At 36.5% G+C, this 27,165-nt stretch overlaps 2 protein-coding genes across 9 annotated transcripts in view; one reads left to right on the top strand and one right to left on the bottom strand.

Annotated features, from left to right (window-relative positions):
• WWP1 (WW domain containing E3 ubiquitin protein ligase 1) overlaps positions 1-3,571 on the top strand; it is a 119,298-nt gene extending 115,727 nt beyond the window's left edge. For 3 of the 5 annotated variants that reach the window (XM_055303376.1, XM_055303375.1, XM_055303374.1), the window contains one exon: positions 3,141-3,371. In XM_055303376.1, the coding sequence (XP_055159351.1) occupies positions 3,141-3,315 (175 nt within the window). In that variant the 3' untranslated portion in view covers positions 3,316-3,371. Of the gene's footprint in view, positions 1-3,140 lie in introns of all 5 variants that reach the window. The other 2 variants (XM_055303372.1, XM_055303373.1) reach the window with 1 other exon arrangement.
• RMDN1 (regulator of microtubule dynamics 1) overlaps positions 3,517-27,165 on the bottom strand; it is a 54,837-nt gene continuing 31,188 nt past the window's right edge. For 2 of the 4 annotated variants that reach the window (XM_055303379.1, XM_055303380.1), the window contains 6 exons: positions 12,862-12,951; positions 9,864-9,919; positions 8,500-8,587; positions 6,838-6,868; positions 4,103-4,236; positions 3,517-3,659 (listed from right to left, as the gene is read on the bottom strand). In XM_055303379.1, coding sequence (XP_055159354.1) covers positions 3,609-3,659; positions 4,103-4,236; positions 6,838-6,868; positions 8,500-8,587; positions 9,864-9,919; positions 12,862-12,951 — 450 coding nt within the window. In that variant the 3' untranslated portion in view covers positions 3,517-3,608. Of the gene's footprint in view, positions 3,660-4,102; positions 4,237-6,837; positions 6,869-8,334; positions 8,588-9,863; positions 9,920-12,861; positions 12,952-16,585; positions 16,624-27,165 lie in introns of those variants that run through there. The other 2 variants (XM_055303381.1, XR_008661594.1) reach the window with 2 other exon arrangements.

Raw genomic sequence — 27,165 nt, forward strand, 5'->3', positions numbered from 1 at the left:
TTCCTCAAATAATATAATAGCAATATAGTAGCAAAAACGTACGACTCAAAAAGTGGCATCTCCTGAATTCCAAATTCTCTCCCCCAAATCTCAACTAAGAACACAGATAATAGCATTTAGAAGAAGTATTTACTGTAAGTCCTCTGTGCATTCTTTCATCCTTACAACTCTGTAAGATTGGGGTTTGCCCTCTGTTGTAATGATGCTTATTTTACAGATAAGAAAATATCTTCATTTTTATGAAGGCCACATAAGCTAGTTCACAGGCTATGATTTAACCATTCGGTTGGGAAAACTTTCCTAAGAAGTTAACGGAAAGCTTTCGGATTTTCTAGAGTAGCCACTTTCCAAATCCAGATTTATTCTCAATCCTGAAAAGGGAACTTGTTCACAAGGTGAGGTGCTTCACCCGTCACCCATAGCCCATGTCTGTAATATGTTTAGAAGAGAGAATGCTATAAACTCGGTTCACATGCGAGGGGGGGTAAGCGTCTCAAACTAGCAGTCACATCCGCAACACACACCAGTTAAACGGGACTGCACAGGAAGGAGAATAATGGGGCCCTTAGGGTTCGTTCCCAGAAGCAGTAGGTCTCCCTGTGAATGAGGAGATGCCAAGAATCAAAGTACACACCCTCAGAATCTTAGGAATGTACGTCGTGGAGAGGGGACCTATTCCTTAGTTTAAGGGGAAAAAAGGGAAGGTAATAGCCCCAAAAATTAGGACCCGGCAACTGCACTCCTAGGTGTTGGTAAAACTTGTACCTGATGTTCACAGGAATCAAAGACTGGAAACAGCCTAAATGCCCTTCAGTGAATGGTTAAGTAAACGGTACACGAACGCAGGGCAATAGTGTCAGGAGTACAGACCACTCAACTACTGATGAGATTCAGAGGGTCTGAAAGGAATTCTGTTCCAACGAAAAGGCCAGTTCTCAAAAGGCTACATATTCTCTTCCATTTACATAACATTCTAGAGCAGACGCCAGGACTAGGGACGGTGGTAGAGAGGGCGAGTGGAAGAGTGTGACCCTGCAGGGATAGCACTGACCAGGGAGTTTGAGCAGTTGGTGGAATGGTTGTCTTGAGTGTAGCGGCAGTTAAAAAAGAAACCTGCAGGTGGGGCACCCGGGTGGCTCAGTCAAGTCTGCCTTCAGCTCAAGTCCTGACCCTGGAGTCCTGGGACGGAGCCGCACATCAGACCCCCTGCTCAGCCAGGAGTCTGGTTCTCCTCCCTCCCCACTCCCCCTGGCTTGTGCCATTTCTCTCAAAATCTTAAAAAAAAAAAACAAAAAACTGCATGTGACAAAATTACATAGAACACACATAAATGAGAGAGAGCATTTAGAATTAAAATCTGAATAAGATCTATGGCCCATACCAGTTACCTGGTTTTGATACTGTACTGTAGACATCCAGGACCTCTACCTTTTGAAAAATGATTTCTACCTTCCCCCCCCCCCCCGAACTTCCTATGAATCTATGATTTCAAAGCAAAAAAAAAAAAAAAGCCTCTTTTAAAGCACTATGAAATATCAGAAGATAGCTTTATTACTGAAAGATCATTTCACAAAAACTACTTTATAGAGGTTATTCTTGAACACATCCAAACCCTTAACCTCCCATTTGATTCCTTGGTACCACTGGTAACAACACGCACACATACACAATCACACCTCCAGAAAATATTAAAAGTCACTGTAAGAGAAAACTGAAAATGAGAAAATTTCAGATAAAAAATGTTCAAAACAAAAAACATTAACACAATATACTAATATGAATTAAATGTAAGTAACTACAGACACCAGAGAAATCCAAATTAGAAATTTAGAAACTGGGCAGCCCAGGTGGCTTAGCAGGTTAGTACCGCCTTCGGCCCAAGAAGTGATCCTGGAGACCCAGGATTGAGTCCCGCCTCTGGCTCCCTGCATGAAGCCCACTTCTCCTTCTACCTGTGTCTCTGCCGCTCTGTGTGTCTCTCATTAATAAATAAATAAAATCTTTAAAAAAATTTAGAATCTCAGAACTGGACAAACTAAACAAACTGAAATCTTTGCTGACTGAAATTGGGGGAAAAAAAATGGAAGAAAAACATCTCAGAAGTGAAGACAAAATATGAAGAAGAAAACAAAAATAAGGAACATGGAAAACAAATTGAAAGAGCCAAGAAATGAACCAAAAAGGTCAAAAGAAAAATCAGAGAAGTAATTTAATAATCAGGCAAAGAAGATCTAATATACATATAATTAAAGTCACTGAATATAAGATGGAACAGTGGTTCTCAAAAGAGGGTAAGGCAAATGTGGAATGAAGGACAGTCTAGTCTAAGACAACTGGACTGGCCTCTTCAAAAAGTCCATGAATGATGGGGTAAGAAAAAAAAAATGGGAGAACAGCTCTAGATTTCTTAAAACTAAGGCAGAAAATCAAATACAATATGTGATTAACTGGAGCCTGGTTTTTCAAAACTGTAAGGCATCCTAGGATATTTTAGAAAATATGAATATGGCTGGATATTGTAAGAGGATATTAAAGAATTACTGTTAACTTTTTGTTGTGATAATGGGTTTATTTGAAGGATGCCCTTATTTTGAGATAACATGTGCTGAAGTCTTTAGGGAGGAAGTATGTTGCCTATAATAAATTTCAAAAGTTTAGAAATACACATACACACACACACACACACACACACACAACCAGTAAAATACAGCCCAAGATTAGCAATTGAAGATGGGTATATAGAGTCCAGGACTTTCAGTTTTCCTTTTTGTTTGAAAATATACATGATGACACAGAAACAGCCCACACCCGTGTAGGTCACTGTTAACAACTGTCAAATCATTTGGGGGAAAACCCACCTATGCCATGTACTCTTATCTAAGTGACATCCAAGACAATCCTTTTTCTAGAACAGTTCTGCAGTGGTGGCATCCCAGCCTCAAGTAATACTGTCCTATTTAAAACCTCTTACTTTCTATTTCACCGTTGAGTTCCGTGTTCCTATCACCATATTAGGGCAGAGAATCTGGGCTTTATCTAGACAAAATCAGTGCTCCACTTATGAGACTATGTCCCATTAAAAAAAAAAAAAATCACTCCATTTTCTGTCCTCTCCTGACTTAAGTTTTTTCCTTATACAGGTTGTTTCCAAGAGCCATCATTTTACTACTTTATACCAAGAACCCTCAACATCCTAACCTATTTTCACTGCACCTTCTCTGCAAGATCTCAACTTTGCATCAGTCCAATTTGACAATGCATTCCCCAAATGAAACCTCTTCCACAAAGCTCTCTTTTCTTGATCTCCCATTCTGATGTGATCCATCCTCCTTAGAAATCCTACACCACTTTGTACTGCTGGTGTCCTAAATGTGCAATATCTCTGCCTCTGAGCCAGGGAGAGGTCTCTACCACTCTTACTGTAATTATTTCTTGTGTCTTGTCTGTGAAGAAACTTAGAGTTTTGTATATTTAATCTGTCAAATGGTCACATTAAAGGAACTGAGGAAACAGCTATAGAACAGTTATGGTTTATGTATTAACTTTGTAATTTGATGAAAAGGCAATGTTTCTTAGATATTTCATGTGCTTTCTTCTCTGAAAAATTCTCAGTTCTTGTCACTGAAACCTGTGAGCAACTGGGCAGCTTCTGTCTGTATCTAAAATGGAAAAATACAGGTTATAAATAGTACAGCCTTGATACCAACTTGCAAAATCTAAGTTCATAAAGTGGGCTGTGGTTTCTAAGAGTTCCCAAAAAACCAGGATAGCACTTTTGAAGAATAAAACTGAACAGTGACTATAGGTAAGACTCTTAGAGAGCTCTTCCAAATTAGTACACATCCCTTGCCTTTTATTTTAGAAACTTATTTGATCTGTCGTATGTGTCAAACAGGAATAAGACAGCAAGTAATTCAAAACATCTGTTGAATAGTAACTAACCACTTGCTATATGGAAATTAATAGAAACGTTAATGAATTCAATTTGAAACAAACACTACATTATACATGTAGACAAATTATGTTTTTAAATAAGTTCTTAATTCACCTTTATTTAACAGTGCCTTAATTTATCTGCCTTAATTTATTGGCGATATTTTACCTGTTTATCCTCCTCTGTGTGTGCTGGATAGTCCTTGGCTTTCATTAGCCAGAAGGCAGCAAGCTTTTTATTGTGTAACTTCAAATATGTCTTTCCTAAAAGAAGCAAGTTTTTGCTGTAGAAGTTTGGATCCACTGTACATAAGAAAGAAAAATTTATCTCAGATGAAACAGAATTGCTCTTATTTTTAAAGGCTTAATTTTTTCAGTCTAAATTCCAATAAAAAATTTGTGTGGTCAATAAAAGATTAGGCTAACTAGAATCCTCTTTTCAACTATTCTGATCTCAAAGAAATATTGGTAAAGTACATTTATTCGGTGTCCACTATGTGCTAGGCATCCTATTATAAAATTGTACTAAAATGAGAAATGTAAAGGAAGTACTCCATTTAATAGATGAGAAACTGAGGTGCTTGATAGAATGTATGCTCTATAAAGACAGATGTTTTTATTGATGTCTTTGGCTCCCTGCTATACCCTAGGTACCTAGAATAGTACCTAGAACATAACATGCATCCAATATATTTCCTGAATGAATGAATGAATGAATGAAAGAAATCATGATGATATATGTACAGCTGACCCTTGAACAACACAGTTTTGAACTGCGCAGGTCCAAATATATGCAAGATTTTTCTCAATAAATACAGTAAAATACTGTAATGGTATTTTCTCTTATTCTTAACATTTTATTTCCTCAAGCTTATTGTATTGTTGGAATATAGTATATAATACTTGGAACATACAAAATATATTTAAAAAACTGTTATCAGACTGGCTTCTGGTCAATAGTAAGACTATTTAGTTGACTTTTAAGGGAGTCAAAAGTTATATGCAGATTTTCAACTATGCAAGGGGTAGGCACCCCTTACCTCCTCGTTCGAGGGTCAAGTGTCCATACATACATTTGATTAACATTTACTGAATGTAAGTTATACTTAGATATAAATTTAACAAAGACTTTGTTCTTTTGGAATTTATAATGAAGAGGAGAGACAAATGAGCATAACTAAATGTAACAGAAGAATGAAAGGAATGCTTTGACAGGTATATACATTTTAAAGTGCTATGAGAAACCAAAGAGAAAAGCAACTAACTTTAATAGGTTACATCTGGGCTGACTTGGAAACTGAATAGGATTTTAACAGAAAAATGGAGAACATTTTTGGCTGAGGGAAAACAACAAAAAGCCAATGAAAGCATGGGACTGTCTCACTAGCTTCATTAATTCTTTAGTACAGATCCTCCTATCAACCTGGGACTTTCCATATTTAAATCATACTTTTTCCTGGATATAATTTATGGTTAACTCCATTTGCTCCTTTAACCTAAAACTGTTCTACTTCTTTTATTTGAACATATTTATGAGATGTTGTGTAGATGTACTTAAGATTTCCTTGGGACTCATTAATTTGTTTACCCAGTCATTCAACAAATTTGATAGCTTTCGTCTAAGCAATGAGGATACAAATTGTGAGCAAAACAACAAAGTCTGCATCATCCTGAATTTAGTCTTAGACGTGTCAACAAATACTCAGACCATGGAATATAAGGGTCATGATGGGAGAAGTTACGGGTACTTAAGAACCTAGGAGGAGCTCCTGACCAGATATGGCCCATAAAGAAAGGCCGCCATTTGGAACTGACCTATAGGGTAAAACCTGGAGGATGACTGGAGTTACTGACCATGTTTTTCTCAACACCCAGACCCTTAATCCTCTAAGGCTCTATTTTTACTTTGCAATTGTGCTTCTAGGTCCCTTTGAGGAAACTTTATTCCCAGATTCATATTCCTGATCTACAAAACTACTATCACAACAGGTAATCAGTGAAGGCAATAACAGCAAATCAGAATTAATATATTACTAACATTCAGACACAATTCTTTAGAAGAAATGATTTTTTTTAAAAAAATGCTTTGCTATCCTAAAAGCATTTGAACAAGTCTCTATGAGTAGGCTCTCTAATACACTGTCTTTATTTTTTTTTCTAATTTTATAGAAATAGAATTGCAATGGTTTTTTCCTGGTATATCTAGTAACATAAGCTTATGTCCTTTACTCCCCTAGTTTGTGCGATTACTATTAAAAAGGATGAACTTAGGATGGACTAGTGTCCGTTTTGCAGGCTGGCCATTTCTTCAAAGCAAGAGTGACAGGACACTTCATAAAAGACAGTATTTGCAGCAAAACAAAAACTGGTCTGGTTTAAAAAGATTTCTCATTTAAATGCTTTCTGAAGAGAGAGTAAATCTTGGAAAAAAAATCAAAGATTTTTTTTATAATAGCTTATATTATAAGCTATAACCTTATTTTATAATAAGCTAGACTTATTATAATCATTTTAGAACATATGCAAATACTGAATTCTTATGCTGTACACCCGAAACTAATGTCAAATATACCTCCAAAATTTTTTAAACATTTAAATAAATGTTTCTAATCAGCTGTATAATCTTGAATAAGACAGTTAACCCATCAAAGCCTCCTCTCAAAAAGGAAAGTTGAATCCTATCAATTAAACAACCATTCCAGAACTGTAGCTCTCAATTCAGTAGCAGCCTAATTCTTATTCTGGTGATCTTTACTGAATAAAGACTAAAAACTGCTTGATAATGTCTAACACAAAAAGTAGCGTTATCACAATAAGTAAAATTTTTGTTTTAAAAATTGCTATCGTGCATAAAGCATTCACAGAATTTTAACTATACTAGTATGTGAAATAGAAAAATGTTACCTTGCTCCGCCCTGTGAAAGTAGCCTAAGGCCTGTTAAAAACATAAAGAGCCCAAACATAATGAAATGAGTTAGAACAGAATCAATACTAAAAAAACATTTTCTCAAAAGTCAGGAAGTAAATTAAAACATCTTAAAGATCAATTTATTAAGAGTGAAAGTTAACATAGCAAAATTGAACATTATGAAATCATCAGAGCACAGATTACAGTATATGCATCACTTCTAGTAATAACTTGATTGCTGTTTAGAACTTGTACGAAACCAGCATCAAGTGCAGAGAGGAAAGAACATTATATGCAACTCAGTTACTCTGTTCTTTCTCTTTTGAAGTCATAATAGTTATAATCCATAAAAACTTGATAAAATCAAAAGCTACATTTAATATATAGGTTGTACCAATACATTTTTTTAAAGTCCTTTGTTATTGAATTCCAACATTAAATGTTATTGTGAACCTGAAACTATTAGCTCTTTTTGTACTATTTAAACCATTTTAATACTGTATCAATTTCCTAGAAACATAACTAATTTATTATAGGAGAGTTGACTAGATTTTTCTTAGGATACATTCTTTTTAATAATAATATATATTTCCCAACTGTGTTCTAATAATGCAACTAAATATTTTTATATCAAATTCTATACCATAGACTCCCAGCAGAAAAAACAGCTCCTTGTCATGATACAAGTACTAGGAAAGTTTTTTTTTTTTTTAACATTTTATTTATGTATTCATGAGAGCCACAGAGAGAGAGAGAGGCAGAGACACAGGCAGAGAGGGAGAAGCAGGCTCTGTTCTGGGAGCTCGACATGGAACTCAATCCCAGGACCCCAGGATCACATCCTAAGCCAAAGGCAGACACTCAACTGCTGAGCCACCCAGGCATCCCATAGGAAAGCTTTTTCAATGGCATTATTTCCTTACTCTAAAAATTTTAGCAATTCAATAAGTTAACGCAAAGTGTCTGACCAGAAATCCCTTTCAAATTTTATTTTCAACAAGAAAAGCAAAAGGCCTTGAAAATATGAGGGGCACCTGGGAGGCTCAGTTGGTTAGGCATCTGCCTTCGGCTCAGGTCATGATCCTAGAGTCCTGGGATCAAGTCCTGCTTCAGGCTCCCTGCTCGGTGAGGAGCCTGCCACTCTCCCTGGTTCTGCTCGTTCTTGAACTCTCTAATGAGATTTTTTTAAAAAGGGGAAAAAAAAATATGAGAGTTATGAGTCCTTCAACCCCACTTTCTCAAAAAGTTGTACTTATTCTTCCTTTAGCTATACAAATACATGATTTTCCAGGTAAATGACTGTTAGTGTGTTGAACATGTACCTAAGACAAGCTGAGGAATATCTGAATTTCTTATCCTATTTTATGACTTTTATATGGTACAGATTTCAAACAGAAAACAATGGTAGATTTTAGCCATGGGGTATTATAGCTGACAATATACCAAATCATCAGCCACTAACCTAAATTAAAAAAAAAAAAAAAAACACTCACCAGTCATAGGTAATAAGTATTAAGCCTTTGTGATAATAAGGCAGTTGCACTGGATGGTTAGAAATGTGCTCAAATGCCTCACTGATCAGAGCTCCAGATCCTGACACTGTAGAATGCACTGCAGTTAAGAAATCAGTACTAACTTAACAAAGGACAGCACACTACCTCCTCATAGGTGGAACTAGGAGGAGTTGCAAACAGCATTTTAGCAATTCTTCTTTGATACCAAGGCATTTCAGCAAATGTATAACACCTAGAGAGAAATAACATACATATCTCAATTGTACTTTTTCTCTTTCAGAAAACTAAGCATCTTAACTGATATAAAATTATCTTCTCCTGTTGTACGTTCAAACAATTTGCACTCTGCGTAATAGCCAGTAGGTTAATATTCCCACTGAATGACTAGACACTGACTTGTATCGATCCATCAATTACAGTGTGTTCTGTGATTAAACATTAGTAAGCACCACTACTAGTAATGATAACACAATATGTATCATTCATCACTAAGTGCTTACTCTGCTTCAGGTGCTCAGTGATTATCTCTTACCCGCTCCTTACAATGACTACATGAGGTAAGATCATTACCCCTGTTTTTTTTATGTAAGAAAAACTAACTCAGAGAAGTTAAAAAAAAAAAATGACAAAACTAAACATGATGTATATATAAAAAACAATGGCAAACAACAATTTAAGTCTGCCTATATAGGAGTGAGGCAAATGATTAACATCCAAAGGTCTTGACAACTTTCTGCTATAGGGAGGGAAAGAAGTGCTGGATCTCTGACAAGGGTCTGAACTCACTGAAGTAAACACTGACTCTATTTATCTTTACTCCCTAGCATCTCACTTAGTGACTGTCTCCCATTATTATTAATCCGCAGTAAGCATCTTGTTAGTTTAATACACTCCTTTCTCCCAAAGGATATGTAACTCCTTTTAAAGAGTCTGATATAAGGCCATTTACAACTCTTACAAGACAAAAAAATTCAGGTCTGCAGACTATACCCGAGGAAAACAGTGGCAAACCTGTCTCAAGAAAGCTTCTTAAATCAATGTTATACACTAGACAAATGGAAAGATACTGAAAATCAGATTATATGATTCCTCAGATGAATCAGGCTGTATCTGACAATCCTTGAAGATCGCAAAGACCCTCTAAGGGCATTGAACCGTATTGCTATATAGTTAGATTAATCCAATTTCAGTTAGCCTGGTAAGTTAGAACATTCTTTCCCAACAAAGGGAATTTCAAGGTCCAGCAAAAAGTTTTACTGCCTTTTTCATTTTAATATATATTTCTAAAAGATCTGAATAACAATAATATGATCACAATCAAATTTAGTATTCTCTAACAATATATCACAGCTGCTAGTGAATATAAATGAAGTAAAGACTCATGATACCAAATACTTCTTAAGTACATCTGGTTTTATATACTACAAAATAAGATTAAAAAAAAAAAAAAACAAAACAAAATAAGATCATACTACCACTGAAATACTTATTTAAGGAAATGTTCTTACCAAATACCCATAAGGTGAATTGAGGTAGCATCTTTTGGATTCAGTTCAATTGCTTTCTAATAAGAAATGAGAAAGTCAATCATAATTGTTTTCTAAACACAAATAAGTAGTACTATGTTTGCTGAAAAAAGTCAGGGTTAAAAAAAAATTTTTTGGCAGCTCTGCATTTCAGTTCTTATATAGTACCAACTTTTTTCTTCTTCATTCTTTAATGTGGTTAAATTCATTTCAGTACACTGATAATAACTTGTATTAGAGTTAAGTTCAGCAACTAAAGGGTTTATCAGTATGAGAAAAAAACATGAAATTTGTAAATGAATCTAATTTTGAAAACAATAATCTCTTCTCAACGTTTCTTCTAGATTAGAGGAAAAATAAGGAGATGCTTTTTTGGCAAGACCTATATGAATAATGGATTAAACTATTCTTTCCCAAAAGGACAAAGTACATAATAATTTTACAGTCGCTTCCTATATGTACATTTTGTTCAACTTCACCATCTGTACTTAACAAAGGAAAAATAAATATTACTCATTCACAGCATTTATTAGTAAAATAACTATGCATAATGTAAAATACATTGATAATGTCTCCCTAATTTCTATTTACTATATGAAAGTCCTATGTATAAATGTATAAAAAAAGCATAAACTACAGAACTTTAAAGCAACTACTTCTCCTTTTTCCATTATTTGTTGAAAGCCACTCAGAAAAATCTGATTAATGTTAAAAATTAAAGACCCTTTTAAAAAGATCGAGACCTCCCATCTTAGGTTTTCCTGTGAATCTACATTTTCACTTTCAGTCAGTAATGTGTGAGATACACATTTTAAAATATTTGTATTAATTACCAGTGTGGCCCTAAAAACCAGACTACCAGTGTTCCAATTACAGCTCCAGTGACTTCTAACTTTTTTAGTGTGGCAAGTTCTCTCTTCTTGCCATTCCTGAGTTTGCTGTTTTATAAAATTGATAGAGTACTATTACCTACATTATAGAATAGTGGTGAAAATTAAATGAGCAAGTAATAGGAGGTACTTAACACAGTAATATCTTCTATAATCGACATCATTAATTTTACTTTTCAAAAGTACCAATTTATTATTGACATTGATTAATGTTAGCAATAATAGAGGCAATAGCTAGAATAAGGCTAATAACTAGATAGGACTTAGCAGAAATCTTGCTTCATTAGTATGGGTAAGAGCACTGACTATTTTAGTTTTCCATCAAATAATAGTGATATGATTTATAGCAAAATATGTTTTAAAGTATACATAACTTAGACACTAAGAAACCTTTCTTAAATGGAGTTCCACTAGAAAATTAAGCCCTATAAAAAAATTATATGAATAACTATTTTCTCCAATCTACCAAGAATGGTATAGAGCTAGTACCATTCTAGATGCAAGGGAGAGAATTAGAATTCATAACATGCAAGGATGCCTTAGGGAATTTAATTTTCTTATGGGATGGGTTGAGAGGGACTACTCTCAAGCAAACCCTTTCTTTTATAGTTCTTCCTGCCATTAGTTTGTTCTCAAAAACAATCCAAAGTTAGAGGTGCCTGGCTGGTTCCCAGTTGGTGGACTGTGTTCGAGCCCCACACTGAGTGAAGAGATTACTTAAAATGTTGACAACAATCCAAGGATAGTAATTCCTATGGGTTTAGACATAATAATCAAATTAGAAATAATATTATAAATGATCTTCTTAGTATGTAAATACCATTATCATTTTAAAAAAATATAATCAACACATACACATTTGTAATCTGCAAAACACTAATTTTAAAAAAATTATCTATAGCCTGTTTCCATTAATATAGCCTCTGCAATTTTTCATTATTTATATTGGAAGATATTTGTCATATATTTCTACATACTAGGGCACAGAATAATTTAGGCAATTTATTTAATGCCCACTGAGCAAATTATGACATTTCACAGAATCTAAGACCATGAAAGTTACTACACATCATTATTATATGTATCACTAAAAAGAAAAAAAGTACTGCCTATTATAAGATATTACTGATTATACTGCATTCTGATTTCAAAGGTCTTAAAATGTGAAAATTGTTGCATATTAAATTGAAAAAAATATATGTATACACATAAACACACATACATGTGTCTGTATATCTGTATATATACTATTGATGCCTGAATTAAAAGGTCTCCTGATGCCCAGCCCATTGTGTAAAATAGGAACTGAGACTATAACCACAAAATTCAGGAAGGCCATTAGCTTATCTAGCAGTCTCCCTATGAATGTTTCTATCATATTCTCTTCCTTTGTATTTTTGAGATGGTCTACAATATCAAAAGAGAAATAAATATGCTGAATTTTTAGTGGCCTTTTTTCAGGAGTTTTGTGTGTATGGCACATCATGAAATAAACTCCTGGAGAATATCTGGCATTTAAGAAAAGCTTACTATAAGTAACTTTAGGGGAAAATATTAAAACAAAATACACAGAGATAATAATTGTAAACAATACCATTACTACTGAGAGTGGTTTGCCACTTGTGTTAGATTTTACACCACACCACTTGAGTATTCAGGACTTTGTATAGTTCCCGCTTATCTTGGCCACGACTTGTTTAGTTACCAAGTGTAATGCAAAATGGAGGCCTGGTAAAGTTTGCACGCTGGAATTTTATCTTGGAATGCTTATTCTTGGAAGCCAGCTACCATGCTATAAAGAAGCCTGAGCCAGACTACTAAATAATACAAAGAAAAGTAGAGAGAAACCGTCACATAAGAGGCCATCTTGTGCGTTCCATCCATCCCAGCTAAAAAGAGAGGTGAATGAGGCTAAATGACCTCAGCTACACCAGACAGATCAGAGCACCACTACATAGTTAACCCACAAAATTTTGAAAAATAAGCTGCCACTGCTTTAGACTTCTAAGTTTTTAGGTGGTTTGCTATACAGCAATAGATAAGTGAAACAGAAATATGTTAAACTAATGACTTTTAAAATTCATCAGTACCTCAAAATGCTCCTTGATAACGTAGGCATTTGCAATTTTAGCCTTGATGCCTTCATAATCTCCAACATCACTAATACAGATTGCATACCACTAAAAACAAGAAAAAAACACATAAGAATAATACTCTACTAATATTCCCCTCAATAAAAGGTAAAAAATGAATATTCCTCAGTAGTCATTCTCATTCAACAAAAACTTAGTCTAAAAACTGTATTAAATATACTGTCATATACAAAGAAAAGTAGACATGGCCCTAAGGAACTCAAGTACAGGACATGTTTATAGAAAACTATAATACAAGGTAAAGAACAGAATCTCTAAGTCATCAACACAATGGGGAGATAATGATACATGTTTATGACCTGAGTATAAATTTAGAAAAATTTGCAATTGAATATCATTTTATTTCCTCATCCTCTTTTCTGCAAGCTGCCTCATCTTTCCATCTGCACTGTTGAGTAATAAGAGCCACATTTGTTAACTGTGACTTTGTCCCTATAGCTACAGTTGGGACAACACACCTAAAACTGAGACAATCTTTCTTTCATCCCTAAAGCACTAAATCCAAAATATCCAAGCTTCATAAACTCAAGTGCTAAAGAAAGTTACAAGACAGAATGAGGAAAAAAAAAATCTGTAGAGAGAAAGATTTGCAGGTAACAGCAAAGAAGAAAAATAATGAAGCCTCAGAAATAAGGCCCAGTTTTTCCTGCACCCAAAGCACCCTCCCTTTAGGTTCTGTGAAAGACAGTAAGTTCCTTATAAAAAAAACACCTTCCTTGTTTTTGTTTATCTGTGTAGGGTTTTAATAACTATAACCAGAAAGATTTTAACTAAAACAAACTTCTGTTTAAATTTATTCTCCGTCAAAATCTTAGGTTTATTGAAATTTCAAAAGTATAACTTAAAGCAGACATAGATGTGTATCCACGTACACACCTCTATAGGTGATGCTCCACTTACTCTCCACTAGGAGTTACCCAGCTGCCAAATCCAGATCACAGGGTTTCAGATTTGGTGTTCTGATTATCTCCCACATACTCCGGACAACATCACCTTTTTTCTTACATATCTCACTATATGCAAAGCAAACATAAGCTTATGCATAAATCCTAAACATTCTTCCCTGATTAGATTGGCAGTATTCTGAGATTTTTAACATATGTCAAAGATAGAGTAACAGCACAAAGAGCAGTTATTAGCAACACATAAAGTTAAAGCAACCACTGAAACAACATAATATAGTTATAGCCATTTAGTCAATCACCTAAGTAAAATGTAATCCAAAAAATGACCAATACAAAAGGCAGCGGAAAAAGAAGAAAATGAGAACAGATGAAACAAACAGAAAATAGAAAGTCAGGAAATTAAAAACCAAAAACATTAATCACATTAACTGCAAATGGTCCTCCAAACACCCCAAGTGAAAGGCAGATTGCCAACTGGATTAAAATTAAGCAAGACTCAGAGTGACATAAGTGAAAAAGGCAAGTAAAGAACTCTGAATTCTCCTCCATAAAAGCAATGAATAAAAATGAGCAACAATTATCAGAATCAATGTTTTTTTTTGGGGAGTCTAAAATTAACCTAAAGCTTACCATGACCTGGGTAGGGATGCTTATTCAAAGCAACAGATTAATTCCTAGTGAGAAGAGTGAATTTTGTGCTGTTTTATCTTACTTCAGTCCTATCCCACATTCCCAATCTCAGAAGGAGCTGTGTAAATAGCCCTCCATTCCAAGTACCAGACGGAACAGAACAGATCTCATTCACGGAGAACTGTATTTATTTGTTCTAATCCATTAGGTGGCTCCCTGGAAGACTGGCCTTGTACACATTACACCTAACTTGAAAAGGCCCTAGTGATAAAGTTGCTTCAGGGGAAGAGGGGGAGGCAGAGGACATTTGCTGAATAATCTACAGACTAATATCTTAGACTCCTGCTGTCTCCAGCAAATACACTAATGAAAACCTTGAGATAAAAGACTAGGGAAAGCTGTCCCTAAGGGCTCTGAAAAGCTTCAAGAATATTTCATGACATGAAAATTATGTTCATTTCAAATTGCAGTGCCCAAAAATAAAGCTTTACTAGAACACAATCATGCTCATCACTTATGCATTGATTATGGCTGCTTTTGCTCAATAACGGTAGGGTTGAATTGTGATATGAGATCATATGTGATATTGAAAGAGATTCCCACTGACACTCCATACCCTGTGAATCACAGTGATAGAGTTATAACCTGACAGCTTCTTGAGTGCCACACATACTGCCATACCCTGACATTTTATTTTTTATTACCAATGCACATGTCAAAGGAAGACTTCAAATGTCATGCTTTGAAAGCAGAGTGAAATGTGAATTATTGTTACCAAATTAAATGGCAAAGCATTTGGGGGAGGGGGGCTCCAAAATATCCCTGAAAATCAAAAGACATATATGCTCAAAAATGCATGCATGCTTAGAAAAGATCTGAGAACGCCCTAAACTTACCACCTGCTGACCTTAAGTCTCTTCACAAACAGGAAGTGAAAACTAAGGTACAGTTTACCCTGCCCAGCTAAGTGTTAAAGGTATGTCCCAACATAGACACAGAGCCCTTGACCAAGACTGGGAAAGATTTTGGTTCCAGGCATTTTATAAAATGTCTGTCCAATCATTACCTGACCACTAAGCTAATAGAACAGAAACTTCAGTGGCTATACATGACAAAGAATACAGATTTTACAGAATTTATTCAGAAAAGTCACTAAAGAAAAAGAATAGAGGGGGCCTGTCTGACTTAGTAGAGCATGTGACTCTTGATTTCAGGGTTGTGAGTTTGAGCCCCACAATGGGTACGATGATTACTTAACAATAAAATCTTAAAAAGAAAAAACAAATACTAGCCACAGCAACAACAAATTCTGAGAAAGGAGGGAGTCTGATTTCCACTTTTACCATATTATAATAGTCAACATGTCCAGTTTTCTGGCAAAAAATTACACAGTATGCAAAAAATAAAGTATAACACACACGGGAGGAAAAAAATCAATCAAAATTATGCATGAAGAAGCCCAGATGCTGGACATCCTAGATTTTCTATTATGTTCAACTAAAAAATACGTCTAAAGAGCTAAAGAATACTATGAGAACAATATTATATCAAATTGAGAATTATTAAGACATAAATTAAAAAATGGAACCAAAGAGGTTTTTAGAGTTGAAAAGTATGATAAATGAAATTAAAAATTCACACTGAATTGAGGACTCCATGGTGGTTGTAAACAGGCAGAAGAATTAGATTAACTTGAAGATAATAGTCAATTAATATTACACAGTATGAGGAACAGAAAGTACAAAGAATGAAGAAAAATGAACACACCTCAGAACCTACCAAAATACACATAAGAGGAGTCTCTTAGGAGAGGAGACGAGATAAAGAGGTAGAATGAATATTTTAAAACATAAATGCCAAGGGCTTCTCTACTTTGATGAAAACAAACGACTGCAAGTAAGATAAATTCAAAGAGATCCAAACTAGAAATAGCATAATCAAATTCAAAGATAAAAACAAAGGGATAACCTTGAAAGCAGCAGGAAAGAAGTGACTTGTCATGTACAAAGGGTCCTCAATAAGATTAACAGCCAAATAAGTACCATAGACATCTGTCTTAGCGGGCTTCTGCTGCTAGAACAAAATACTAAGGTAGGTAGCTAAAACAATAGAAATGTATTACTCACAATTTCTGGAGGCTGGGAAGTCCAGATCAAAATGCCAGCTGATTTGGTCACAATAAGGGGATGGGAACAGAGATACATAAGAGCAAAGTTGGTATACTATTGAAATTAAGTTGACATCCAATTTTGAACTTGGTTGTTACAAATTATGTTATTAGATTTCCTCAGGATAACCACAAGAGTATAACTCAAATTATATAGTACAAAAAATAACAAGGGAATTAAAATTGTACAACAAAATAAACCCAGGGATGCCTGGGTGACTCAGTGGTTGAGTCTTTGGCTCTGGTTGGGATTCCAGGGTCCTGGGTTCAAGTCCCACATCACATTCCTCATGGGGAGCCTGCTTCTCCCTCTGCCTATGTCTCTGCCTCTGTCTCTCTCATGAATAAATAAAATCTTTAAAAATAAAATACTAAAGGACACTAATGGAGGGCTCGAGAAACAAAAGATTGAAAACAAATAGCAGAATTACAAAAGAATTTATTTTTGTCAATTACATGTGAATGGGTTAAACCCTCTAAGGGGCAGAGATTAGCAGAATGTATTAAAATGCATGATTCAAGTATATATTGTCTATAATAAAATTTAGATTCAGAGGTATACAGATTTAAAGTAAAAAGGGGGAATTTTATCATGCATAAATCATATCATGAGTATGGTTTCATACTCACAAGAGAGCTGAAGTGGTATTAGGTATTAATTAGAATTAGGTAATCAGACACAAAATACACTTTAAGGCCAAAATTATTACATGAGAGACAAAGAAACACATTATTAACATATAACAATTAAAAACAGATATACACCTAACAACAGAGCCCCAGAATAAATAAAGCAAAAACTAACAGACTTGAAGGTAGGAAAAGACAATTCAACTACATAGTTGGAAATTTCAAAGACAACATATTAAGATGTAAAAAAGTCTCAAATTTTATAAGACAGAAACCAGAGTACGTTCTGACCACCGTGAAATGAAAATATTTTATTAAAGAAGGAAATTTGGATAATTCACAATTATGTGGAAATTAAAACAACACATTCCTAGGGTAGCTTAGTTGATTAAGCATCTGACTCTTGGTTTCAGCTCAGGTCACAATCTCAAAGTTGTGAGATCCAGCCCCAAGGCAGCCTTCATGCTCAGCAGAGAGTCTGCTTGAGATTCTCTCTCTCCCTCTTCCCCTTCCCTATCTTTGCTCTCTCAAATAAATATTTAAAAAAAAAAAAAAAAACATATTCCTAAATAACTAATGAGTCAAATTTTTAAAAATCACCAAAAAATTTAAAAATTCATTGAGAAGAACAAAAATAGCACAACCTAACAAAATTTGTGGGATTCAGCAAAGTTGTATTCAGAAGGAAACTTATGACTATAAATGGCTACCTTAAAGAAAGATCACGTCAATAACCTGGCCTTAAGAAACTACAAAAAAGAGAAAACGAAGCCAAGTAAGTAGAAACAAGGAATAATAAAGATTAGAGTGGAAATAAATAATTTTCTTAAAAGATTTATTTATTCTTAAGACACACACACACACAGAGGCAGAGACGTAGGCAGAGGGAGAAGCAGGCTTCATGCAGGGAGCCCAATGTGGGACTCGATCCTGGGACTCTGGGATCATGCCCTGGGCCGAAGGCAGACGCCAAACTGCTGAGCCACTCAGGCATTCCCAGAATTAAATAAAATATAGGTAAAATGGAGAAGAGTAGCAAAACCAAGTTAATTCTCTGAAAGGATCAACATTTATGAACCATTACCTAGACATAAAAAGAAAAATTACTAAAATCATGAATCAAAGAAGACATACATTACTACTAACCTCAGTAATAAACCTAGGAATAAAAGATTATAAGGGAATAGCAAAATAACTGTATGGCAACAGATTAAGTGACCTAGCAAATGTGAAAAAATTCCTAGAAACAACAAACTGACTTAAGAACAAAAAAAATCTGAATAAATGAATAATAAGTAATATTACAGAGTTAGTAATCAAAAGAACTTTCAACAAAGTGAATACCAGGACCAGATGGCTTCAATGGCAAATTCTACCAAATGTTAGAAGAGAATTAACACCACACTTCTCTTAACTCTCCCCCAAAAATAGAAAAACAGTGAACATTTCTTAAGTGTTCTATGACACCAGTGTTACTCTGATATCAAAACCATCACAAAACATCACAATAAAAGAAACCTAATATAGTTGCAGAAATTCTCAATAAAATACTAAACCAAATTCAGCAAATATTAAACATAGACAAAACTCAACATTCATTCATGATAAAAACTCCAAAAAGTTGAATTAGAGATGGAAGGAACATATCTCAACATAATGAAGACCATATGTGATAAATCCGTAGGTAACATCCATCATACTCAATGATGAAAAGTTGAAAACCTCCTTTAAGAACAAGACAAGGGTACTCACTCTTACCATTCCTATTCAACCTAGTACTTGAAGTCCTATCGAGAGCAATCAGGCAAGAAAAAAAATGTCTATTTGCACATGACATGATTTTATATACAGAATGTCCTAAAGACTCAACTAAAAAGCCATTTGATTAGATGGATTTAGTGAAGCTGTAGGATATAAAATTAACATGCAAAAATCAGTAGCAATTCTATAACCTAACAAATTTTTTTTTCTAACAAATTTTCTGAAAAAGAAACATCCAATTTTTAAAAAGATCAAAAATAATCAAGTAGAAGTAAGTTATTTAAGAAGGTGAAAATTTCTCTCCTGAAAAATGCAAGACAATGATGAAAGAAATCAAATATAAATAAGTGGAAAGGAAGCCTACATTCATGGACTGGAAGAATTAATATTGCTACAATAGCAATACTACCAAAAGCCATCTACAGATTCAATGCAACCCCTATGAAGATACCAATGGCATTTTTCACAGAAGTAGAAAAAAACATACCTAAAATTTATAGGGAACCACAAAAGATGCAGAATAGTCAACAAAATCCTGAGAAAGAAGAACAAGCTATTCTATAAAGCTGTAGTCATTAAAACAGCATGACAGTGACATAAAAACAAAGACTAGTGGAACAGAACCGAGAATCCAGAAGTAAACCCAAGAATATACAGACAACTAATATCTGACAAGGGAACTAAGAATATTCAACTAAGAAAGGACAAACTGAGGAGAAGGGGCAAGATGGCGGAAGAGTAGGGTCCCCAAATCACCTGTCCCCAACAAATTACCTAGATAACCTTCAAATCATCCTGAAAATCTACGAATTCGGCCTGAGATTTAAAGAGAGACCAGCTGGAATGCTACAGTGAGAAGAGTCCTCGCTTCTATCAAGGTAGGAAGACGGGGGGGGGGGGGGGGGGGGGTGTAAAAGAAATAAAGGAACAAAAGGCCTCCGAGGGGGAGGGGCCCCGCGAGGAGCTGGGCTGAGGCCGGGGCGAGTGTCCCCAGGACAGGAGAGCCCGTCCCGGAGGAGCAGGAGCTGCACCAACCTTCCCGGGTGGGTGGAAAGGGGCCCGCAGGGAGTTGGAGCAGGACCCAGGAGAGCGGGGATGCCCTCGGGCTCCCGGGGACACTAACAGACACCTGCGAGTGCAGGAGAGTGCTCCGCTCCGAGCTCCCTAAGGGCTGCAGCGCGCACCGGAGCAGTTCGGAGGGGCTCGGGCGGCGGCTCCAGGGAGGGAGCTGCAGGGCGGGAGCGCGAATCCAACAACGCAGGCCCCGGAGCACAGGGCGCCGGGACACAGCCCAGGATCCGGCCTCCCCCGGGACAGGCAGAGGCCGGGAGGGCCCAGGACAGCAAGGACGCTCCTGCCCCGAGCTGAGCAGATCAGCGGCCCCGCCCCGGAGCCTCCAGGCCCTGCAGACGGAGAACCGAGAGACCCGAGCCCCGTAGTTCCTGCGGAGGCTGAATCCAGGCTTCCAGAGTTGCCATAGCAACTGCGACTGTTCCTCCTGAGACCTCACGGGGTAAACAACCCCCGCTGAGCCCTGCAGCAGGCAGGGGCAGAGCAGCTCCCCCAAGTGCTAACACCTGAAAATCAGCCCAACAGGCCCCTCCCCCAGAAGACCAGCTGGACGGACCAGTTCCAGGGGAAGTCAAGGGACTTAAAATCTACAGAAATACTCCCCGTGTTTTTTTTTCTTTTTTTCTTTTTTCTTTTCTTTTTGATTTCTGATTGCTTCCCCCACCCCCTTTTTTTTTCACCTTTCTTTCTTTTTCTTTCCCTTTTTCTTCTTTCCTTTTTCTTTTCTTTTTTTTTTTTTCTTTTTCTCTTTTCTTTCCTTCTCTCTCTTTCTCTCCTTTTCCCAATACAACTTGTTTTTGGCCACTCCGCACTGAGCAAAATGACTAGAAGGAAAACCTCACCTCAAAAGAAAGAATCAGAAACAGCCCTCTCTCCCACAGAGCTACAAAATCTGGATTACAATTCAATGTCAGAAAGCCAATTCAGAAGCACTATTATACAGCTATTGGTGGCTCTAGAAAAAAGCATTAAGGACTCACGAGACTTCATGACTGCAGAATTTAGATCCAATCAGGCAGAAATTAAAAATCAACTGAATGAGATGCAATCCAAACTAGAAGTCCTAACGACGAGGGTTAACGAGGTGGAAGAACGAGTGAGTGACATAGAAGACAAGTTAATGGCAAAGAGGGAAACTGAGGAAAAAAGAGACAATTAAAGGACCATGAAGACAGATTAAGGGAATTAAATGACACCCTAAGGAAGAAAAACCTACGTTTAATTGGGATTCCCGAGGGCACCGAAAGGGACAGAGGGGAGAATATGTATTTGAACAAATCCTAGCTGAAAACTTTCCCAATCTCGGAAGGGAAACAGGCATTCAGATCCAGGAAATAGAGAGATCCCCCCCTAAAATCAATAAAAACCATTCAACACCTCGACATCTAATAGTGAAGCTTGCAAATTCCAAAGATAAAGAGAAGATCCTTAAAGCAGCAAGAGACAAGAAGTCCCTGACTTTCATGGGGAGGAATATTAGGGTAACAGCAGACCTCTCCACAGAGACGTGGCAGGCCAGAAAGGGCTGGCAGGATATATTCAGGGTCCTAAATGAGAAGAACATGCAACCAAGAATACTTTATCCAGCAAGGCTCTCATTCAAAATGGAAGGAGAGATAAAGAGCTTCCAAGACAGGCAGGAACTGAAAGAATATGTGACCTCCAAACCAGCTCTGCAAGAAATTTTAAGGGGGACTCTTAAAATTCCCCTTTAAGAAGAAGTTCAGTGGAACAATCCACAAAAACAAGGACTAAATAGATATCATGATGACACTAAACTCATATCTGTCAATAGTAACTCTGAACGTGAACGGGCTTAATGACCCCATCAAAAGGCGCAGGGTTTCAGACTGGATAAAAAAGCAGGACCCATCTATTTGCTGTCTACAAGAGACTCATTTTAGACAGAAGGACACCTACAACCTGAAAATAAAAGGTTGGAGAACCATTTACCATTCAAATGGTTCTCAAAAGAAAGCAGGGGTAGCCATCCTTATATCAGATAAACTAAAATTCACTCCGAAGACAGTAGTGAGAGACGAAGAGGGACACTATATCATACTTAAAGGATCTATCCAACAAGAGGACTTAACAATCCTCAATATATATGCCCCGAATGTGGGAGCTGCCAAATACTTAAACGAATTATTAACCAAAGTGAAGAAATACTTAGATAATAATACACTTATACTTGGTGACTTCAATCTAGCTCTTTCTACCCTTGATAGGTCTTCTAAACACAACATCTCCAAAGAAACGAGAGCTTTAAATGATACACTGGACCAGATAGATTTCACAGATATCTACAGAACTTTACATCCAAACTCAACTGAATACACATTCTTCTCAAGTGCACATGGAACTTTTTCCAGAATAGACCACATACTGGGTCACAAATCGGGTCTGAACCGATACCAAAAGATTGGGATCCTCCCCTGCATATTCTCAGACCATAAGCCTTGAAATTAGAACTCAATCACAAGAAGAAGTTTGGAAGGACCTCAAACACGTGGAGGTTAAGGACCATCCTGCTAAAAGATAAAAGGGTCAACCAGGAAATTAAGGAAGAATTAAAAAGATTCATGGAAACTAATGAGAATGAAGATACAACTGTTCAAAATCTTTGGGATGCAGCAAAAGCAGTCCTGAGGGGGAAATACATCGCAATACAAGCATCCATTCAAAAACTGGAAAGAACTCAAATACAAAAGCTAACCTTACACATAAAGGAGCTAGAGAAGAAGCAGCAAATCGACCCGACGCCCAGCAGAAGAAGAGAGTTAATTAAAATTCGAGCAGAAATCAACGAAATTGAGACCAGAAGAACTGTGGAACAGATCAATAGAACCAGGAGTTGGTTCTTTGAAAGAATTAATAAGATAGATAAACCATTAGCCAACCTTATTAAAAAGAAGGGAGAGAAGACTCAAATTAATAAAATCATGAATGAGAAAGGAGAGATCACTACCAACACCAAGGAAATACAAACGATTTTAAAAACATATTATGAACAGCTCTACGCCAATAAATTAGGCAATCTAGAAGAAATGGACGCATTCCTGGAAAGCCACAAACTACCAAAACTGGAGCAGGAAGAAATAGAAAACCTGAACAGGCCAATAACCAGGGAGGAAATTGAGGAAGTCATCAAAAACCTCCCAAGACACAAGAGTCCAGGGCCAGATGGCTTCCCAGGGGAATTCTATCCAACGTTTAAAGAAGAAATCATACCTATTCTACTAAAGCTGTTTGGAAAGATAGAAAGAGATGGAGTACTTCCAAATTCATTCTATGAGGCCAGCATCACCTTAATTCCAAAACCAGACAAAGACCCCACCAAAAAGGAGAATTACAGACCAATATCCCTGATGAACATGGATGCAAAAATTCTCAACAAGATACTAGCCAATAGGATCCAACAACACATTAAGAAAATTATTCACCATGACCAAGTAGGATTTATCCCCGGGACACAAGGCTGGTTCAACACTCGTAAAACAATCAATGTGATTCATCATATCAGCAAGAGAAAAACCAAGAACCATATGATCCTCTCATTAGATGCAGAGAAAGCATTTGACAAAATACAGCATCCATTCCTGATCAAAACTCTTCAGAGTGTAGGGATAGAGGGAACTTTCCTCGATATCTTAAAAGCCATCTACGAAAAGCCCACAGCAAATATCATTCTCAATGGGGAAGCACTGGGAGCCTTTCCCCTAAGATCAGGAACAAGACAGGGATGTCCACTCTCACCACTGCTATTCAACATAGTATTGGAAGTCCTAGCCTCAGCAATCAGACAACAAAAAGACATTAAAGGCATTCAAATTGGCAAAGAAGAAGTCAAACTCTCCCTCTTCGCCGATGACATGATACTCTACATAGAAAACCCAAAAGCCTCCACCCCAAGATTGCTAGAACTCATACAGCAATTTGGTAGCGTGGCAGGATACAAAATCAATGCCCAGAAATCAATGGCATTCCTATACACTAACAATGAGACTGAAGAAAGAGAAATTAAGGAGTCAATCCCATTTACAATTGCACCCAAAAGCATAAGATACCTAGGAATAAACCTAACCAAAGAGGTAAAGGATCTATACCCTAAAAACTATAGAACACTTCTGAAAGAAATTGAGGAAGACACAAAGAGATGGAAAAATATTCCATGCTCATGGATTGGCAGAATTAATATTGTGAAAATGTCAATGCTACCCAGGGCAATTTACACGTTCAATGCACTCCCTATCAAAATACCATGGACTTTCTTCAGAGACTTAGAACAAATTATTTTAAGATTTGTGTGGAATCAGAAAAGACTCCGAATAGCCAGGGGAATTTTAAAAAAGAAAACCATAGCTGGGGGCATCACAATGCCAGATTTCAGGTTGTACTACAAAGCTGTGGTCATCAAGACAGTGTGGTACTGGCACAAAAACAGACACATAGACCAATGGAACAGAATAGAGAACCCAGAAATGGACCCTGAACTTTATGGTCAACTAATATTCGACAAAGGAGGAAAGACGATCCACTGGAAGAAAGACAGTCTCTTCAATAAATGGTGCTGGGAAAATTGGTCATCCACATGCAGAAGAATGAAACTAGACCACTCTCTTGCACCATACACAAAGATAAACTCAAAATGGATGAAAGATTTAAATGTGAGACAAGACTCCATCAAAATCCTAGAGGAGAACACAGGCAACACCCTTTTTGAACTTGGCCACAGTAACTTCTTGCAAGATACATCCACGAAAACAAAAGAAACAAAAGCAAAAATGAACTATTGGGACTTCATCAAGATAAGAAGCTTTTGCACAGCAAAAGATACAGTCAACAAAACTCAAAGACAACCTACAGAATGGGAGAAGATATTTGCAAATAACATCAGATAAAGGGCTAGTTTCCAAAATCTATAAAGAACTTCTTAAACTCAACACCAAAGAAACAAACAATCCAATCATGAAATGGGCAAAAGACATGAAGAGAAATCTCACAGAGGAAGACATAGACATGGCCAACATGCACATGAGAAAATGCTCTGCATCACTTGCCATCAGGGAAATACAAATCAAAACCACAATGAGATACCACCTCACACCAGTGAGAATGGGGAAAATTAATAAGGCAGGAAACAACAAATGTTGGAGAGGATGCGGAGAAAAGGGAACCCTCTTACACTGTTGGTGGGAATGTGAACTGGTGCAGCCACTCTGGAAAACTGTGTGGAGGGTCCTCAAAGAGTTAAAAATAGACCTGCCCTACGACCCAGCAATTGCACTGTTAGGGATTTACCCCGAAGATTCAGATGCAATGAAACGCCGGGGCACCTGCACCCCGATGTTTCTAGCAGCCATGTCCACAATAGCCAAACTGTGGAAGGAGCCTCGGTGCCCATCGAAAGATGAATGGATAAAGAAGATGTGGTTTATGTATACAATGGAATATTACTCAGCCATTAGAAACGACAAATACTCACCATTTGCTTCAACGTGGATGGAACTGGAGGGTATTATGCTGAGTGAAGTAAGTCAATCGGAGAAGGACAAACAGTGTATGTTCTCACTCATTTGGGGAATATGAATAATAGTGAAGGGGAATATAAGGGAAGGGAGAAGAAATGTGTGGGAGATATCAGAAAGGGACACAGAACATAAAGACTTCTAACTCTGGGAAATGAACTAGGGGTGGTGGAAGGGGAGGAGGGCGGGGGGTGGGGGTGAATGGGTGACGGGCACGGAGGGGGACACTTGACGGGATGAGCACTGGGTGTTATTCTGTATGTTGGTAAATTGAACACCAATAAAAATTAATTTATAAAAAAAAAAATAAGAAAGGACAAACTATGAAAATGGCACTGGGATTATTGGGTATTCACATGTAAAGGAATAAAACTGGACACATCTTATACCGCTCATAAAAATTAACTCAAAATGAGTTAAAGGCTTAAATGTAGGATCCAAAACTATGAAACTCCTAGAAGAAAAGATGAATAAAGGTTCTTGACATGGTTCTTGGTAACAATTTTTTGGATATGACATCTAAAGCACAGGCAACAAAATAAAAAATAAACAAGTGGAACTACATCAAACTAAAAAGCTTCAGCACAGGTAAAGAAACCATCAACAAAATGAAAAGGCCTACCAAATGGGAGAAAGTATTTGCAAACACTATATCTAATAAAGGATTAATATCTGAATTATAATTCAAACAATTACATAGAATAGCAAAAACAAAACAAAACAAAACAATCAAACAAAATAACACAACTAAAAAATGGGCAGAGGACCTAAATAGACATTTCTCCAAAGAAGATATATGAAAGGCCTACAAAAGATGCTCAACATCACTGGTCATTAAGGAAATGCAAATTAAAACAGCAACAAAGTATCGCCTCACACCTGTTAGAATGAATGCCCATCATCAAAGAGAGATGAATGGATGTGGAAAAAAGGAAACCCTTATGCACTGTTGGGATTCTAAATTGGTACAGCCAATCCTCAAAAAATTAAAAATAGAGTTACCATATGATCCAGCAGTTACACTTGGGAATTTATTAAAAAAAAAAAAGAAAACACCTACTTGAAAAGATACCTGCACCTCCATGTTCATAGCAGCATTTGCAAGAGCCATAAATGGAAACAACCTAAGTAGAGATCAACAGATGATAAAGCAGTAGTGGTGTGCATACATACACACAACAAAATTTATTATTCAACCATAGAAAAACAAGGAAATCCTGCCATTTACAACAACATGGAGGGACTCTAAAGGCATTATGCTAAGTGAAATAAAAATACCGTATGATCTCACTCACACGTAGAATCTTAAACAAAAAAATAAAAACAATCATAAGACTTGTGGTTACCAGAGGCAGAGAGTGAGAAAAGGGGGAATTAAAGGAAGGTGGTCAAGAGGTACAAACTTCCAGTTATAAGATAAATAAATACAGTTGAACAACACAAATTTAAACTGTACAGATCCATTTATACATGGATTTTTGAAAATATACTGTAAATCTTTCTCTTCCTTACCATTTTTTAGTAATATTCTCTTTTCTGTTATTTAAGA

The sequence above is a fragment of the Nyctereutes procyonoides genome, unplaced genomic scaffold (genome assembly GCF_905146905.1).
Source record: "Nyctereutes procyonoides isolate TBG_1078 unplaced genomic scaffold, NYPRO_anot_genome, whole genome shotgun sequence".
Lineage (NCBI taxonomy): Eukaryota > Metazoa > Chordata > Mammalia > Carnivora > Canidae > Nyctereutes > Nyctereutes procyonoides.